The sequence below is a fragment of the Dermacentor silvarum genome, chromosome 11 (genome assembly GCF_013339745.2).
Source record: "Dermacentor silvarum isolate Dsil-2018 chromosome 11, BIME_Dsil_1.4, whole genome shotgun sequence".
NCBI classification, from domain to species: domain Eukaryota; kingdom Metazoa; phylum Arthropoda; class Arachnida; order Ixodida; family Ixodidae; genus Dermacentor; species Dermacentor silvarum.
Genome location: NC_051164.1, coordinates 76425376 through 76445381, shown reverse-complemented (window position 1 = coordinate 76445381; position 20006 = coordinate 76425376). Strand labels below are relative to the sequence as shown.

Sequence of the window (20006 nt, the reverse complement as noted above, 5' to 3'; positions counted from 1 at the left end):
ATGTACCAGCTGAAACGTTTTCGTCTCCCGGTTGCCAAAGATGTGCTGGAAAGCAATCTTGCTTTTCCTGAAAGAGGACTCTTCTTCATTTGAGAAACAAAAAATGTCATTAGTTCCAACAATTTATCAAACAATGTGGTGGTTATCGCAACTGTCCTGTTGATTGTGATGCAAGTTGTTTGCATGTGATGCAAGTGATGTATTTGACCTTCAGATTCGCATGGAGAGGGAGAATAACATGAAGGAATTCAAGCTTGAGGACGACATGCCAAAATTCGGGGCAGGCAGCGAGTTTGGTCGGGACCAGAAGGAAGAGGCACGCCGCAAGAAGTATGGTATCATCATGAAGAAGTACAACCCCGATGACCAGCCTTGGCTTCTCAGGGTTGGCGGCAAGGGAGGGAAAAAGTGAGTGGCTGCTGGCTTCTGCATTTCCCCTAACCTCTGCGGTGTCCCAGTGGTTATGGGCACAAGGTCGCGGGTTTGACTCCCGGTTAACTCCCACATTTTAATGGAGGTGGAATGCAAAATGCTCATGTATCGGGGTTCGGATGCACGGTCGAGGAATGCTGACATATTTTCTAACAGCAACAGAACCAATGAAAGACCAAACAACAGGGGCACTGACTGTCAACTGCTGGCTTCCTTTGTTGACATGCCGGACGTAAAGTTGGCTATGTTTATTACCTTTCTTTCCGCCATGTACGCATGTAAGCCCTGTCTAGAAAGAAACTAGCACTGTGCTGTTTTGTTTTCTTTGGTCTTGTTGCTGCGCTGCCTTTTTTTTGGGGGGGGGGGGATTATTTTACAAGTTGTAGAAAGTTTACCGCACGTTTTTTTCACATAAGAGGATGACACTTTGCAAGTATGTAAACGCATATATTATTTTAATTTGATTCCAATGTCGGTCTCGAAATACTGGAACTGGCGTCATTGACAGTCTCGTGACGTCATGACACAGAGCAAAGTTAGTTTCGTGTAGCATCAAGGCTGGGTTCGACGATGTTGCTCATAACAAAATAAACATACTGTACGCATTTCCTCTGGCTGCGCTTGTATGCGGAAGCCGCAGTGATTGCATGAAAGAGTGATTTGGCATACCATAACACCGTGACGCATCCACCTTTTGGATACCAAAACCAAAACTGGTTCATAAATAAGAGTATTGTGCTAAATTATTTAGGGTACTCTGATGCCTTCCAGCATTTATTCTATGGCTTAGAGGGTGTGGACCTTCATTTAATGCAAAAAAAAATAATTATGCAGATCCCATGCACTGTGCAAGCTGATATGCAAAGCGTTTGATGTACATTTGATGTACTTAGAAGAGTTACCAGATAGATCAACGTGTTTGTTTAAAGCAAGCAGGCATGTTTGACGTGAGCTTGTGTGTCACGACAGAAGCAAGATGACGATAGTGTGATGGTGATGGCATTTTTTTTTTCACTCCGGGAACTTTACAACCTGCTCCTGACTGGCCCGATCCTGAAGATGGTACAGTGTAACACAGTGTCTTAACGGGTTAACTGCTACGAGGCAAGAATGGGAGAAACTGAGGCGTTCCTGCTCATGACACGAGGGAAAGAGAGAGAGCTAAGACTGACCGAAAGGAAACTGGTGCACGCACACAAGCAGTAGCTTGTTCTGTGTGACGTTATGTACAGTCACTCATTTCAAAGAGGTAGCTAGCGTTGGCATGACAAAACATGCATGCGATCATGGCCTAAAGGTTAGTGCATTGGGTTGCTATGCTTGACGTCAGAGGTTGGATCCCACCGTCAGACAGTTGAATTTCCTTTTTATAAAAGGAGGTGAGCCAGGAACCTACCTACCTACTGCAAGGTGCCTGGGATGAGCCCCTAAGAATGCTTTGCATTAAAAAAATTAAAGACAGGTTAGAAATGTCATGTCAGCTTTCCTTTGAAGAACCGCAGACAGTCAAAATTTACCATTAGCCCTCCAGTGTGGTGTTCCTTATAGCCCACTGGGGAACAGATTTGGGATGTCAAACCCCATGATTTTAATTCACCCTTCTTCTACCATTAGAAATGACACCAGGGCCCACATTCACAATGCAGATTGTATTCAATTGATAGATTCTATTACAGTGCAGTCCACTTATAACGATACCACATATAACGATATATCAGTTATAACGATGAGCTAATTGTATCAACCTATGCATTAGGGCTACGAGAAAAAAACCCATGTATAACGATATGTTATTCACTGGATATCGGATATAACGATCTAAATCTTGCTTCTGGGCAGCGTTTTTCATGCGGAATAATCAGGAAATCTGCTTTCCTAAGTTGCCCTTAATCGAGACGGGGCGAAAAGTTTGCTTGCGCGAGTTCGTATCTGCCGCCATTACCGCGCAGCGCGTCCCGCCCGCCCGCCGATTGTGAAAGCCACGGAGAGCATCGCAAGTTGGCGCAGTATGCACAAGATGGCGCCAGCTGCTACGCGCTGCCGGCGATTGTGCGAGCGTCTATAGAAGGGGGAGAAGAAGGAGGGTGGAAAAAAGAAAAGCGATAAGCGAGCGGCTTCTGCGCTCCCTTTACAATCTCCCCCTTTCTCTCTCTCTCAGCGAGCGCAGAAATGCGCCGTGGAAGCAGCAGGAGGTGCCAGCACAAAGCTGTGTCGTTTTAGATGAAGCTGCACCAGGACGAAACCCCCATGGGTGAAACCAACCCGGTGGAAGCAGCTGGCATTACCAAACTCTAGGAACATGTCGCTACTGACGATGAAAATATTGGAGGACGCTTAAGCTTTAAGAGTGGAACATGATAGCGTTATCGGGCCCCGTTCGCATTGCATTTTTCTTTCAGTGGGCTGGACAAGCTTACAAAAACCAAGCTTACACCGAACCCCTTAAAGTCGGCTTCACTTTTAAACAGAAATGCATTGCTGGGAAGACATTTTTCCAGGGGCAGTATAAATCGTCTTATAATAAAATGTGAAGGCCCTAGCACCTTTTTAAAATTATTTTATTCATTGTCTGATATTGCCCCAATGCGCGCGTGTCCGAAACGCTTTAGGCAGGCGAAATCCCAATTTGATCTGCTGAGGATGCGAGTGCCATCTGGATAGCATTTTCGCAAGTAAACTGCCCGAGCGCGCCGTGTTGGTATGGTAGAAACGCCTGGAAAAGGCGTTTCTGTTTGAGTTTCCTCGTAACAAAATTATGTTTTCTTGTACATTCAAATTACAATCCTACTCCACCATGTCCGTAGGTTGTGGTTAAGTCGTACTTTACCATTTTTCTGACAGATTTCACTGTGAGAAATTCAATTTTTGTTCACCGAAACCCTGCACCACGTGGAGGGCCTGCGCGGTCGGGGTGGTTGGGGATGATTTTCTCCACCACGGACGCCGGCATCCACGCCGACACCGACGCCGGATTTTCTGCAACACGTGGCCCTTAACGCTGTCGCGTTAAAAGGTGGTGCTTCGATGGAGTAGTTTCTAAGCGCAGATAGTGCTGCCTCCTTCTGCGAAGGGATCTCTGATGGGGCGATCATTGTTGCGATAGACAGTGGCATTGTGTGACGGAGGCAACAACAGTAGCAGCAGGGACGATGAGATTGAACCCGCCGTGGTTGCTCAGTGGCTATGGTGTTGAGCTGCTGAGCACGAGGTCGCGGGATCGAATCCCGGCCACGGCGGCCGCATTTCGATGGGGGCGAAATGCGAAAACACCCGTGTACTTAGATTTAGGTGCACGTTAAAGAACCCCAGGTGGTCCAAATTTCCGGAGTTCCCCCACCACGGCGTGCCTCATAATCAGATCTGGTTTTGGCACGTAAAACCCCATAATTTAATTTTAATTTTAACGATGAGATTGACAATGGCCCGTCTTTGACACTGACCCCGATGGTCAACCAAAGTACCATGTCATCAATCGAGTCACTCCTTGATTTCATGCACGCTAAATTATAGCCACCAGTGTTCGCGCAGCAGTTGGACGCGATGCACACCGCGGTTGTGAATCCGAAACTTCCGCGAAAGCAAGTGCAGATTTCTATGTCAGCATGCATAACGATTGAGACGCTATTTAGAGGTATAAATAAACATTTTATTTTTCACAGCCTACTTTCTACAACGTCGATTTCTTATCCCAAGTGGCAAAAAAAATTTTTTTTTTCGCGACTTAGGCAGTTTGGCAGAATTTTGTTTTTCTCTCCCTCTTTTTCTTTCTTTTTTTACAGCAGTCCAGATATAGTGATGATTGGTTATAATGATTGGATTTTTTATTCTTGATATCGTTATAAGTGGACTACACTGTATACTCAGCAAAATGAAAATGGCTTCTTCGTGGTGTAAAGGGCATAGAACAGGTGTGGCTAAACTGAAACTTGCTACCTGCATGTGGCTTTTCATGGTTGGATTTGTGACTTGTGACCACTTATTCCTGGTCAGAGAGTAATTTTATACTCAATTCTAATGTGCACTATATTGCAGGAGCTTCCCCTCAATTTCAGCATTTTTAAGTACTTAATGGACCATTTCGTTTAAGTCACGCCCCTGTACTTCCAACACGTACCATATTTTCATTTACGTAGTGCTAAGTTGGCACAGCTTGTAGTAGTTTTACGTCTCATAAGGTTAGTTTTAAATTGTGCAAAGACAGATTAAAAAGGATATTTGATTGAGGTTTCAGTGTTCCTAGTTTAGCAATAGCCCTTCAAAGTTTATCCTTAGAAATTGTGAATCTTGTGTCTTATGACATTAATCAGAAATCTATAAATTTATTTAAGTGAGTTTATCACTGTCTGGCTCTTACATGGCTGTTGTAGTGCCGTTGTTAAGCTTTACAATATAAATTTTTACAAATGTCAGGAGGTGAAGTGAGCGGGGCTGCTGCTAGCCCATCCTCGAGTGTTTGTTAGGTTTTATGGGGGGAGAGCTGCAGCTACTACTTTACGTTATAAGAACACTAAAGAGAAAAGTTATTTAAACTGTATGAGTAAAAAAAAAAAAAAAACAACTGTTGCCACGACGACAGGCTTGCTAAGCCAATAAAGACTCAAATAAGAATGAATTTCTGACAGTGTGTGTTCGGGCCTAGTGGAATTTGTATTTGTAAAGATGAACTACATTATAATCCAAGAGAGCCAAAGACTGAACTTAGCAAGTTTTGAAAACTTCTAGTGTACCACAGTGGCCAAAATATGAGGAAATGCTTTAAAATCTTGACGTCACACTGACATCCCGGCACTGGGGTGTCGGCATAAAATAAAAAAAAAGGGTCTTAGACCTCCATTTTTTTTTCTATTAATGAACCTGCTAAAACTGAGTTCTTAAAGAATACTTTATTAGTGTAAACTGACTTGGTGTTTCCCTTTAGTGTCCCTTAAAGGATGGCAGTGATGGCGAAGCTCACAGCTGCTCTCCTGACAAATACTTGCAGGTTCAAGGCCATACGCGAGGGAGGCGTTTCGGAAAATACGTCTTTCTACGTCTTCTGTAAGGCCCCGGACGGTGTCTTTGAAGCTTTTCCCATTGAGGAGTGGTACAACTTCAACCCCGTGAACCGCTTTAAGGCACTCACCGCTGAAGAAGCAGAAGTGGAATTTGAGAGGTAAGTAAACTGCGAACAGACTGCACCAAACAGTGGCTTTTAGTTGGGAAGGGAATGGAGTGTTGTTGCTTCAAAGGTTGCCTACGGTTCTGGAAAACTTGGTGATTGTGAGAGAGTACGACACTCTTAAGGTGCTACTAGAGTAACATTGCAAAAAAGGCTTCCTATATGCCAATCAAGATGCAGTGGGCTCCTATGCGAGGCCAACAGCGAAGCACTCGAAATGCATCCATTCACGTGTAACATCACCACAACTTGCTCTTGTTGCAAGATCGTGGAGGAGTGGCCTGGTGTTGCAACCTGCCATGCCCACTATTCTAGTGGTCTGGAATTGTTGTCTTCGCGGAAGACCGCATGATGCGAACACCATTGCATTGACTGCTGTACTATGTTTTCACAAACCGGTAGGAGTGGACGGATATTTGAAAATTTTGAATAATGAATTGTCCTAGGATAATAAAAATATAGTGTATAAATTCAGACGAGATTGATATTTGAGGCAAATACTTTTAAATGTGTATTATTGAGGGTGTGTGCATTTTGTGGCAAGCTGTGCCACTTATTTAGAGAAGACTGTCCTTTTGTTTGCTTGAATACGTGTGGTTCCCTTGGGCCTCATCCGCAGGAGAGACAAAGTGATGAACCACTTCTCCATCATGGTTCGCAAGAAGATGTCCCTCGAGGACGAAGGAAGCAAAGAGGAGGCAGAGGAAGAAAAAGGAAAGAAGGGGAAGAAGGGCAAGAAGGAGAACAACCGAGACTTTGTGAGTGCCCCTGCTGCATGCCCTTCTAAAAGCAGTCTTATGAAGTAGATGAAGTGGCCAAATTGGTGCTTAGGCCAGATATAGTTGCATAGATCAGGGCTGTGTGAATGTTCGATGCTTTTGAATAATCAAATATTGCCCTATTCGATTCAGACTTCGATTCTAATAGTCCCTTAAATAAATGTGAATATGTTTAGAATATTTCATAATTGTCAACTGTGCTCAGTGAAACGTAAAATGGAAGCAAAAGTACAATAAATTTCATCCTCATGGCCATAGTAGGCATACACTCGCTCCTTGCTGCCAGTGCTCCGTATTACGCCAGTGTTGTGACAGCATGTGCTTGCAGTCATGAGTGAGATCTGATCGTGTTTGTCTGCGTGCGGGACACCAGTATTGTTTAGTTAGTAAGCAATTATACTGCAATTTATGCAGTGTATAAAACTATGTACCTTACTTTGTGTAATACTTTGCTATTACTATCAATGCCTTTCGCCTTTCGAACAAAACTGTGATTTTGCGTTATTAAACAGAGTGCGACATTCTAACCTTTGAATATGCATGCTAGTCTTGTTGATCATTCAGGATGCGTGTTTGTGTGTGTATCTTTTTTTCTGTCATTTTTGCACGTTACTGCTATAACTGTCGTGAAACAGTAACGAATGTTCTGGTTACCAGTGTCACTGTCAAGCTACCGAAGTATTTCTGTATAAAATTAAGAGCGACAAAGGTGATAAATGGTGCAAACCGGTGGCAGAGATGACAAACTGCCATTGGGCAAAGATAAAAAATTATCAAATGATGTCTATTTGGAACAACCAACATGCTTCAGAGTAAAATGCAAAGCAACAAAGCGTGCACTCGTTCTGATTACTTAAAAAAAAAAGGGCTCATTGGCTCATTGTTTAGCGTAGTGTGGCAAGCTGTGAACCTTAGTCTGCTGCACAGACAAATAACTATTCTCCCTGTGCTCCAGCAACTCACCGAAATGGACGACTGGTTGAGCGACTCGGACGGCGATGGTGACGACGACTCGGATGGCGAGAGGGACGATGACGATGCTGGTGGCAAGAAGAAGAAGAAGGGTAAAGCGGGAGAGGACGATAAGAAGAAGAAGAAGAAAAAAAAGAACGAGTCCGATGAGGAGGCCATGGAGGAGAGCGACGAGGGAGACTTTGACGACAGGGAAGTGGATTACATGTCAGAATCCAGGTGAGGGAGAGAGCTCTGTATTTTACACTTTTGTTTCTCCAGCTCTGTGCAGTTGCAGCGAGAACTACGGCTCCATTTGAAAGAAATGTTTACACCCAAGCAATAATTGTCGTCTCTCTTGCTTCCATTTACTTTCTTGAAAACTTACTTACTTGAAAACCGACTTACTTTTGAGAATGCTATGTCATGCTGGTAATAACAAGCTTGCCGTTCTTTGACCTGTATGCACTGGTCACACTGTGTTAAAGCAGCAGTTGCTCGTTCATCTTGCAAGCCGTATTATCATCGAAGTTTCAGTGAAGCGGGGCATGCTGCCGTGTTCCCAGTTTGCTTGCGCTTCCGTGCTTTAGTACTTTGTGTGCACCCTCTCATTACCTGGACCGGGTTCGAAGTGTTCATTGTAACAGCACGCCGATTTAAAAAACATTCAATTTATCTGGAAGCAATTTGAATAGGCAGGATCAGAAAATCGTAAATGCACTAAAGTGCGATTTTTATAAGTGGGTTTGACTGTATTCGATTTCAGTCCTCGAATCGAATAGTCACCATTTTATTTGATCTTCGAATTGAGTAGTCACCACCGAAAAATCCCAATAGTTCTAGCCTACTCTTCTTGTACTTTGTCATATACTACAGTGAAATCTCGATGATACGAATCTTACGGGGTCACGAAAAATATTCGTATTAGCCGAAATTCGTATCATCGAAACACAATTAAAACTAGCTAAGTTAAAGTCGTAGGTGAACTCACTCAGGCACGCGCACGTAAAAAGCATTTACAGTTCTGCCATTTACATTCACTTATAACGTAACTGTTTAGAGCGCAGAACTGGCTACAACGCGGCCTTTTCCGACTCCCGTTTACCCTCCCATAGAACTCCCATGTATACGTATACCGCTTACAGTGCAGCCGCGTGAGACGAAATACCGGTTATAATGCGGCTTCCGCTGGAAAATCTCGCCGACAAGGGCGGTAGCGAGCACGCTTCTCAATGAGGTGCGCCCACTGACGGGAGCGGAGATCAATGAAGGCGATGCGGAGGAGGAGCATGAGACGTGGAGCAAGAGCCCAAGGGCAATAAAATTGTCACCGCGCGCCGTATGTGCGAGTGAAAGCGCGCCTCATCCCGATAAAATCGGGATGAGGCGATAAAAAATCGCGACGAAAGCGGTGATAAAATCATCCCCCGTGCGAACGCACAGCGGAGAGCAAACGCGACTTCCGTCACGGCTGGGTGCGCCAGTTGAGCCCGGCCCTGCTTCCGTCGCGCGAAAGGCCGGTGGGTACGGGAAAGAGGGAGGGAGGGAGGGGGGGCGACGCTGTGCTGCGGGGCACCAAATGCGTATCTTGCAATCGGGCGCAAGGGTAACTGGCGACGCAATCTTCTACCGAAAGGAGCAAAGCGGGAAGGCAGCGCAGGAGGGGGGGCGGCTTCTACTCTGCCAACAAATGCGTTCTTGTACTTTGCTCCTGTTAAGGACCGCACCAAAAGCGATGGAATGAAAAATGTTAGGCCTAAGACACGAGCAGAGCGGTGTGGATCAGAGAGCAAGCAGGGATAGCCGATGTTCAAGTGGACATTAAGAGGAAAAAATGGAGCTGGGCAGGCCGTGTAATGCGTAGGATAACCGGTGGACTATTGAGTTACAGAATGGATACCAAGAGAAGAGAAGCGCAGTTGAGGACGACAGAAAACTAGGTGGGATGATGAAGTTAGGAAATTTGCAAGCGCAAGTTGGAATCAGCTAGTGCAAGACAGGGGTAATTGGAGATCTCAGGGAGAGGCGTTCGTCCTGCAGTGTTCCAATTTGGCCGCAGCAGCCGCATCTCAATGGGGGCGAAATGCAGAAACACTCGTGTACTTAGATTTAAAGTGCATGTTAAAGAACCACAAGGGGTCAGAGTTAATCCGGAAGCTCTCCACTACGGTGACGGTGTCTCTCATAGCATGGTTGTTGCTTTGGAACATTAAACCATTAAATCAATCTGTCACATTTCCCAACTTTTTCATTGAGTGGCTTGCACTGTAAGTGCTTAGTTTATTTCAGTGATCCTTGTAAAAGTTTGTTTAGCCCAAGATGTTTAGGTCTGGGGACGTTTGTAATTTTGGTATTTCCAGCTGCAATCATTATACCAAGCTATGCAATAAAAGGAGCAGTAAATTGAATCCTCACCGTAATGTTGCTTGACTTTGGTAGCTCTGAAGAAGAAGAGCCCGAAGACGAGAAGGCGAACCGCGAGCTGAAAGGTGTCGAGGATGAGGACGCCCTTAGGGCCGTGGACCAGTCCGACGAAGAGGAGGAAGGCGAGAAAGAGGAGGAGAAGCCTGAGGGAGAGGAGGAGGCCGCCAAGGATGAGAAAACTGCTGAGGCCAAGCCGAAGTCGAAGGCTGACAAGAAAGAGGGTGAGTGTGGTTGCGGAGGGAATACAACTGCATATCTGCGCACTTACAAACTCCTTAAGTGCTCCTATAAACTGAGGCAGGGACCTTTTGTCAAGAACCAAAATTACACCATCTTCCCGTAGGGGAACCCTGAGTAGTATGCGAAGCAGCCATGGGGTCGACTCAAGTTCCCATTAGTTTTCAGATCGGCCTGTCGCCGCTTCCGTTTCGTGGCAGCGGCTCGAGCCCTCTTCTCTGCGGCGCTGTCCACGGCGCTGACACTGGCGTTGACGCTGGTGCTGTCCGTGGCACTCATCGCGGCGTTGCGGGAGAAGAATGAGAGGACGAAGTGAATGATGATGAGTGGGCGAAGCAGCTGGGGATCATTCGGGCAAAACGCCGGAAGCGTTCTCTGGAAGCCAGAAGCTGGCTTCTGGAACCGGAAGCGGAACCGGAAGTGGACGCCGCACGGCGGAGGGAGGGAGGGATTTACATAGCCCCGAGCATAAGATGCTTCACATCTAAAACTACATATGGAATGCATGCAGCTCATTATTATGTCCCGGAATTTTCGAAACCTTTGTCCTGAAATAACGGAAATGGACTCGCTGATGGGACATTTGGCTGTAGGTACGTGTTTTTGGTTACAGCCAGCGTGACCACATCAATTTGAGCCGACAGACACTTTGCACTCTATGTTAGCTTAGGTACGTGTTTTTGGTTACAGCCAGCGTGACCACATCAATTTGAGCCAACAGACACTTCGCACTCTGTTAGCTTCTACTGCTTCCTTTTTATTTAAAACAGTTTACAAAGGAAATTGTCTTGGGTGACATGGCAAAAGGCATACAGTGTGTCACCCTTATAGCAGCATCACAGTGAAGCAGACATAAGCAAGCAAACACTTTAAAAAATGAAAAACAGTTCTAATATAAACAAAACAAAGGGATACTATTTTTTACAGCCTATTTGTCAGTACTTCATTTCATTCCTAATTTTGTTCAAGGTGAGCTTGGTTTGCCTTTCCTAGGTGACATAAGCACCAAAGTGCAGTTTTTGAAAAGAATTTCATTCATGTCAAGATTTGGGCAGAGGCCAAGGCTAAGTGAACACTTTACTTACCAGCTGTATTATAAAGTAAATAAAAACTGTAACATACTACATGTTACAAAAGTGTGCAGCACATGTTTCCAAAAAGAGCTCAAAGCCTTGTACTTGGCAGTTTGGAAATTACAAATTACTTATCTCAGTCACTTGATCAGTGCAGTGAGCACAAAAGAGCATATCACACATTGAAAAATATTTTGATTCCCATAAACAGGTTGTAATTCATGCATCAAATAAGTCAAATTTATGATAATGCATACTATATGAGTTACTTCTGCAAATGTTGCCACCTTTTTCATGCCTGATTAGGTATTTTGAGCTGCTTTTTCTTTTTGCCATCGTGGATAGCATGTCTGGCCCTGTCATTTTTTTATAGCAGGAGAAAACTCGTTAAAGTAAACTATGACCAGCCAAACTTAAAGGGGCAGTGACACGGTCATCCAACTCTTCTCGGCATTCATTTCGTCACCTCTAGTGTCGCCAGACTGCTTTGCAGTTCATCTGCGAGATAAAAAGAATTCATATACAAATTTTCTATTGCACCCAATGCACTCAAATTTTGCAAACTTGCTGTGAGGCACATAAGCTGTGCTATGTATGCAATGCATATTTTAAGCTAAAAAATTTGGTGTCATGGCCCTTCTAAGGCTCACATTGTCACATCACTTAATTCAGCATATCGGTGCTGGTTTGGCTGTATGTGTCATTTTCCGTGACATGGTTTAACAAAACGGTCGTTAGACTCGCTGAAGCCATCTTCAAAACATTTTGCAGGTGGCTCGTCTAAGAGTGCATCAAAGGGCAACTCCTCTGGCGAATCCAGCTCCGAGTCTTCAGACTCTGACTTCGACGACTCCAAGTTCCAGTCCGCCATGTTCATGCAGGTAATGGCAACCCGGTTTCCACGTCTTCTCGCTTGTGTGCCTTGTGATAAGTACAGCATCATTTCTGATTGAAGTCTTCTTCTCGTCAGAAACCAAAGAAGAAGAATGGCTGTGAGAGTGCGAACAGCAGCCGTGCAAACACACCGACCAAGCACGTGAGTGACGAGAAGAAGGGCAAAGGTGAGTACAAGCATTTAGCTTGTTCATGTTGTGACGGATCATTGTATTACTTTTTATCGGTGCTATTTTTTCCTGGTTTAATCGGCGTTATCAACTTTTCGCTCAGTATGAGAAATATCTTGGAACATTTTCACCAGTTCTATAGCGAAGCATCGCTTGTCTTGTGTTCACCTCGTCAATAGTGTCGTACGTTCTAGAACATATGTGAGCACCAGCAATTAATCTAGAATGTCCGGTGAGACATGTAATAATTAGTCGATGAACTCGACCTAGGAGAGTAGATTCGACGGCTGACAGCCGTGCTTGTCATTATCATTGTGATTTGAGTCTTGCTCATCTTTCTGGGCACCAGTCTACCTGATAAACAGTTAGATTCTTAGCTCATAGTTTTGGCATTGTTTGGTTTTTTACCCTCGTCACAACGTGACAATATTCAAAAACGTACCTGTGATAGTATTAAGGTGGATGCAGCTGCTTGGCACATTTGACTCCCTGCCCTAGGCAAGTGTTGAGCTGCCACGTGGAGCGATAAGACAATAGTTTAGGGATGGGCGAATATTCGGTATTGTCGAATATTCAATCGAATCGAATCGCGGCAACGAGCGGCAAGTTGCCGCGCGTCAGCGCCTTGCCGCGAAGTCCACTGTGGCAATCGCGTCTTACTGCGCGGCAGCGCGATATGATCTCACGCACTCTCGGAACGCGGAATCACCATGAGAGAAAAGGGTGCGATCGGACAGCTTCCAGAAATCCCTCCATAGAACTCGCCAGACGATCATCGATTGATAACCCAGCACGGAGCGGCGGAGGTCCGGTTGCCATTGGCTCCGTGACGTCACTCTCGGTACCCTCGGCAAGCTGTACCCCGATTCCTGCCGGTTTTGGCATGACGATTCCTGCTGACCGGCATGACGCGTTGCCGCTCGTGGCAAGACGCACGCGTTTTTGTCGCTAGCGTGGCTGTACCCTTAAGCACCGCAAAGTCGCCGTTCATAATCACGTCGATAGCGGTCGTGGTAGGGAGCCTACATTTAAGCGCTGTTTAAAACGGCGTTGCTTATAGGCTCCCTAGGCCGTGGTTGTGACAAACAGTTTCGGTTTCACTCGGTGCAAAGCTGTAGAGGATGAAGAGCACCGGCTACATCGTGATGGACATGCAATCTGTTGGCGGTCAGCTTACTGGCAAAAAAATAATCGGGATGTGCGCGCGGTGGTGCAAAGCGTGTCGCAAATAGGGAGCCTACATGCAACGCTCCCTAGTCGCAAATGATGGCGCGCGCCGCGGCCATGCTGCGAAGGAAGTCGCGAGACCTCGGTCGCCGCTGCGAGAGCCAATCAGTCACGAGATGACGAGAATTGCAGCTTCCGCAGTGCTTTTGTGCAAAATAGCAAAAGGATTTGCTCATCCATTACACTAATCAAATCATGCTTACGTAGTAAGCATTTGCTTATTGGTTTCTTGATAGCCTGATAATTTGGACATTTTTTTTCAATCCTGTGAAATTCGAATTAACTAGGTTTTACTGTAATATGTGATATATGCTATTCGATTCAAATTATTCGACCAAATCACTATTCTCTTCGAATTCGCTTCGAACCTCAAATCCACTATTCGCCCATCCCTACAATAGTTGATACAGTAGAACCCCGCTGATACGTTTTTCACGGGACCGTAAAAACAAAAAACAAAAAAACAAAACAGAAGAGCCGGGAAACAGGAAAAATTTAGAAATGGGAGTAGTGTTGAACTGCACACAATATTTTCATTCTTACGTGTGAAAAAAAGTCGTAGTTTCACAGCCGAAGTATCGATTGCGATAGCAACTTAGTAGACAGCTATACAAAGTACGATTAGTAGTTTTATCGTTCGCATGAACTTGTAAACGTTCGCTTATTAAATATATTAACAAGCGTGGCGTCAGCGGCCACAGGCAAACATGAACACATCACACTCGATGAGCGCGGACACGCGCTGCAGAAGCGAGCGAAATGACCTTCGTGCTCTTCATCACTTCAACGCAAACTAAGCGCCGAGAACACACAGCATGCACAAATCTACGAGCCGCCGACGCACCTACACTGCGTAGACTGTGCCCCCAATGCAGATCGCTTTCAAGATACGGCCCACGCGACCGCGCTCCGCCATGGAGCACGCAGTTGATGCCAGAGCACAACCATGCACAACGCTGCCCGCTATCCCTTCCCCCTTGCTTCCTCGCCGGTGCCTCGAGCGCAACGGAAGAAGGCACGCTTCCTCCCTGCTTTTCTTTCGCGTGCGGCGAGATTTAGACGCGGTCGTCGGCTCCCCTCACACGCTTTCACTCACACATACAGCATACGGCGACGTCGTTATCGCCCTTGGACTTTATACAGAACATCTATAAGCCAAAACCAATTTTAGGGAGGCAACGCGTCATAGACACCATCTTTAGATAGCAAATAAGGATTTCAAGGGCCATACTATTGCTGGTGCAAACCGAAAATACGTCATAAGTGTCGCCCCCGGCACGTTGGGTGGCCAATGCCATCGTCCAGCAACCAAGTCAAGCAACATGAAAAGTCAAAATGGCCGCTCGGGCCGGCGTGGGGTGGCAGTTCGCAATGTATGATGCGGGAACGGTCCCACAGTTGCGACGTAACAGCGGGGTTACCAATGCATTTTGTTCTATGGGAGCTGTGCCGGGACCGGCCGAAAACGACGTAACAGCCGGGAAAACGCAGCACCCAGGAACATTACAGTGGGGTTCTACTGTACCATTTCACTACAAATAATTAGTGTGAAGTGACTGGTTGTTCTTGCTTTTGACCACTACTCCATATTTGTAAGGTTCAATATAATTGTTATCGGGTAAACAAGCCTCATTGTCATCAGAAGTGGAGGAAAGTGCTTTCCACCCGCTGTTCTCCCCTTCCTGTCCTAGATTTTTGGTATGACTGCCATTGTGAAGTAACCTGAGTGGGGCCCTTTTGTGTCCACTCTCCCCTGCCATTTCCAATCCCCCTGTTCCCTTTGTTAAAGTTAAGTGGTAAAGTGACATTCAGCTATAAATTGCTGTATGTTGCCATGCAACCCAGTAAACTCTGAAGATACCAACGTCCCCCAAATCCCCCACCTCCATCTACTCCTCCAACCGTAAGGAAAAAAAAATGTTTCGAAACACAAGTCATGACAAATTTGCTGTATCGAAGTGCCAAACCTGTGTTGGTACTTCCTGTGTAAATACTGGGTCTCGTTGGCTTTGTTGGTACTCCCGAGGGTAGTGCAGCTGCTTTTGCCTTCTTGAAAGCTAGCCCACTCGGGAGCTCTGAGAGAATGCATTGTGAAACTGTTAGTGTTTCGTTTACATAGCTTCATTCACAGGCATATTTAGCGATCTTAGCGTGCTTGTTGTAAAGGTTGTCGGATCTCCAGCTTGTTCAAAAAAGGTATTGGTTGGTGAGCTCTAAAGCAAGATAAAATTATCCTCATGTTTGTTTTTCTCTTTCAGCATTGAGATAATAACATTATTTTTGTACTCGCAATGCAAAGAACTGAATAATGAATGCTTTAGTGTCTTCATCTACTAGTGTGTAACCACAGACATGCGAAAGCGGTCTGAAACTACCCCACTTAGTTGAGCTCTTTAGGAGACAGTGTTTAAGCTTTACACTGGGCTGTACACTGACTCGATACAAATGTTTTCTTGCGAGAGTGCACGTTGTACTTGATTCTTAATTTTGGTGCTTGAGCTAATGCAGGCCTGTACCCATTGTATAATATCTACTGGCATAAGAACTGGAAAAGTGAATGCACCCTTCTTGCCTTTCTTTCTTCTTCTGCGCACATTGTAAATTCATCAGTATTGTTGCATTGATGACAGTGTCTGTTTTTTGGAATTGTGGGTCCATCAAACCAGAGCGTGGGATCTCTCATACATGCTGTGATCAGTATGTCGCTTCCTGATAGTGCTATATACTATATACCCTTATTGTTTAACCCCACAAAGCCCGAATGCCATTTCACATCAAAGAAAATTAAAACAGCTTATTCACATTTATTTACGGCTATAGGGGGGTATATTGGTACGAAGAAAACAATGAAACAATAATTGTGTGCCCAATAATTAGTATGGTAATTAATTACTTAGTAATTGATTTGTAGAACTGTCCACAACTGAGAACTCACTCCGGTATATCAAAAACACGTGTATGGGTCCTGCATAGGGTTTCCAGTGCTTAAATTGGAGTTTTAGGTGCCAAAATCAGCGTATCAAAAATGATACATTGGGCATTGTGGGGGAAACAGAGTGGCTCGATTTTTTAAGATCACGGCCATATAAAGCCAACAGGCATTGAAGCCAAGGAAAGCATAGGGGTAATTAGCTGTTGTTGAAATGGAAATGTAGAAAATAATGAGGAATAGGGAAAACAAAAGTGGATGAAAAGATAACGAAAGTGTGAGTAAAATGATCTGTTGTGACATTAGTGCTTGTCATGAGTAAGACGCCGGAGGCGAAATAAAAGAAGACGAGGACGATGTGATCGGAGCGTTCGGAACGGCGCGAGGCGCGTGAGGCGCGTGAACCGAGCCATAATCGAGGCAGAAGCGAGGCTGAGCTGGTATTATCGACGTGGTTCCGGGCCAGGAAGGTCGCATCGCCAGCACCGCACTGGCGACGGGAGACTTGGGGGTCTGGCCGAGTCCGTGACGTTGGCCGTCCACGGTGTGGCCGTCGACCTCGGCAAGTTCGGGCGAGGCTCCTGGACGAGCTGCAGCTTCTCACGGCAGGACCAGGCACCCCAGAGAGGCTCCCCCTTCTACGGCAGACCGGCACGTGCGATGATCCCCGGAACGCCACGTCGGCACTCGGGAAAGAAGTTGGACGGAAGCGGCGGCCGAGCACGTCGCTAGGCCTAACCCGTCACCTCTCCCGGCCACGTCAGCAGCAGCGACCGGGTTATCCAGGCTCCCGAAGAAGAGCGAGTTGAAGGACCGACCGAAAGGCAGCAACGAATATACGACGGTCGACGGAGGCACCGACATTAAGAAAGGCCCAACGAGATCCCCGCCGGGAGAATACGCGCATCGACGGACTTTCGTAAGAAAGACTTTCCTCTATCGTCACTACAGTAGGTCAGTGATGCCAGACTTTGGGGTAGGAAGGGCCTAGGACTAACTGAGACGAAGTTAAGGATATTTATTGATTCATTAGGTTGTACATTTGTTGGCATTTATTTATTCATTGTGTTTTAGTTCAGTGTGTAGCTTGATTTTCGGTTTGAGGCTTTTTGGTTTTGAGTTCGCGTGTAAATAAAATCTGTTTGCTGTGTTGCCATGCGTCTTCCCTATCCATCTCTCATAACACCCGCACGCCTCCGAGATCGGTGACAACGAAACACATCACAATTGGCGAGCTTGCCAGGATCCGTTCCCGGATTCTATCTTAGCCCAGTCACCGATACTCGGCAGTAGCAAAGATGGAGTGGGAGCGTTTGGCGGCAATAGCAAAGGATTTGAATATGTCTAAGGATGAGGCGATGACATTCTTCGAGTACACTCGTCAAGAGAAAGAGAAGGAGCACGAACGAGAGCGCCAGAAGCACGAACGAGCACGCGAGGAGCATGAACAAGTACGCGAACAGCAGAAAAGCGAAAGGAAATTCTAGAACTAAAGATAAGACTAGCGGAGATGGGCGCGGGTTCTCGCGAAGGCACAAGTTCACCCGGATCGGCGTCATCCGACTCAGCTGCTTCCAGACCAAAGAGAATTTGCCCTAGAAAATTAATGGCTCCTTTTGACGAGCGAAGAGACGACTTGGATGCATATTTGCATCGGTTCGAGAGAATAGCCATCGGGCAAGGCTGGGAGAAGAGCGAGTGGGCTAACGCCTTAAGCCTATGTTTGGTGGGTGAAGCGTTGAGTGTATATGGGCGTATGTCAGCTGAAGAATCACTAGACTACGACAAGGTGAAAAATACTTTATTACAGAGATTCAGGTTGACGGCAGAAGGGTTTCGAGAGAAGTTTCGCTCATGCAAGCCAGAAGACTCGGAGACAGGCAAACAGTTTGCGTGCCGACTAACTAACTACTTTGAAAGGTGGATAGAGCTTTCAGAGACTGACAAAACGTATGAAGCAGTTCGTGACAAAGTCGTAGGTGAACAATTTCTGGCCAGGTGCAGTAACAGTCTGGCAATATTTCTCAAAGAAAGAAAGTTGCAAACAGTAAAGCAGATGGCCGAACAAGCCGAACAGTTTGTAGAAGCACAAGGGTTGAAGAATTTGGGAAAGAGTGATAAAGATACGCACGCAGCAGCGGTAGAAGAGGTGAAGAATCAAGGACAAATGAACAGACCAAGGGGACCGCAGAGGTGTTTCCTATGTAATCGGCTGGGTCATGTAGCGATGAACTGTCGGGTGAGAGATAATCGTCACGAAGCACCGGTAGTTTGCCAGTTGTGCCAAAAGAAAGGTCACAGAGCAGACGAATGCAGGACCAGATTCATGGATAAGACTGCATGCATTATGAGCACAAGAGAGGATGGACAGGGAGGACAGAACATGCCTGTAGTGGAAGGCGAGGTAGAAGGGCACAAGGTTACAGTGCCTGAGAGACACAGGAGCAAATACAATTTTAGTGAGGAAAAGTTTAGTGCCGCATGAAAGCATGACCGGATACTTTAAACCAGTGATCTTGGTAGACAAGTCAGTCAAGTATCTGCCAGAGGCACAGATCCAATATCGACACCCTTCTATACAGGACTAGTCACAGCTAGATGTGTAGACGATCCCCTCTATGATTTGATTGTGGGAAATGTACCGGGAGCGAGGAAAGCAGATGACCCCGACCCAAGTTGGAAGAAGACTGAGAAAGACGTGGTAGAGAAGGAATGCTCAGAAGCGCAAAAGGGAGTGATACAAGACACGGACGTAGCAGCCGCAGTGCAAACACGAGCAAGCAGTAAGGGTACCAAACCTCTGCCAGCATTGCAGGTTACGGCCGTGAAGGGGTTAAATATAACGGTAGCAGAGTTTCGAGAATTGCAGAACAAGGATGAGTCGATAAGAAAGTGTGAACAGAAGATAGGGGAACGGGTGCAAAGGAAAAGGAGTCGGACAGTAGCGGAGTTTATAAAGAAGAATGATTTATTGTACCGGAGATGTATATTCAGTTCAGGTAGGGAAGTATTACAGTTGATGGTCCCGAAGAGACTGAGGAATAAAGTATTGAAGTTAGCGCATGATAGTGTAACGGCAGGTCACCAGAGAATCAAAGACACGTTACAAAAAATAACGGAAGAGTTCTTTTGGCTGGGAGTGCAGAGTGACGTGAAACGGTATGTAAAAGCATGTGACGTATGCCAAAAGACAATGGCTAAGGGGAAAAACGAGGAGAAGACTGGTGTTTGTTTGGCGATTGCCGATGACAAGGACATAGGGTTGACGATAGAGCCAACCAAGTGTGAGATAGGCTACAGGACTAGGGAATTTGTGTGGCACAAATCGGGAACGGGACGAGTCGAGCCCAAGGAGGATACACGAGATACGATACAAGCAGTGGCAGGCCCCAGGCAGAGAAACAGGTCGAGGAAGGATTTTCAGACCTACCCGAGCAATAGAAGTTGGGCGGAGCGAGATGCAGTGTTTAACAGAGGAGCCCGTGCATATAAAGCTAAGCCGACGTATAACAGATGTAATGAGAGGGAGCCTTACTTTCCACATATAGTACATTAAGGGACGACAGAACGTGGGGACAGATTACATGAGTAGGGCGATGGATTGACTAAGCAGTGAGAACATAACGCGTACAAAACAAATGTACATATTTGAAGTGGTGCGAACAATGATCTCATGAGTGTTGTGAACAGTGCAAACAGTGAAATGTGCGCGACGTGCAGTGAAGTGTGGTG

The 20006-nt window shown here is 45.9% G+C and overlaps 1 protein-coding gene across 1 annotated transcript in view; it reads left to right on the top strand.

The window, feature by feature from the left end:
- LOC119432689 (general transcription factor IIF subunit 1-like) overlaps window positions 1-20006 on the top strand; it is a 41767-nt gene that overhangs the window by 4465 nt on the left and 17296 nt on the right. Inside the window, 8 exon segments of the mRNA XM_049658356.1 lie at window positions 215-408; window positions 5414-5584; window positions 6210-6348; window positions 7325-7560; window positions 9760-9965; window positions 11826-11935; window positions 12010-12115; window positions 15037-15043. Of these exon segments, the coding sequence (XP_049514313.1) occupies window positions 215-408; window positions 5414-5584; window positions 6210-6348; window positions 7325-7560; window positions 9760-9965; window positions 11826-11935; window positions 12010-12115; window positions 15037-15043 (1169 nt within the window).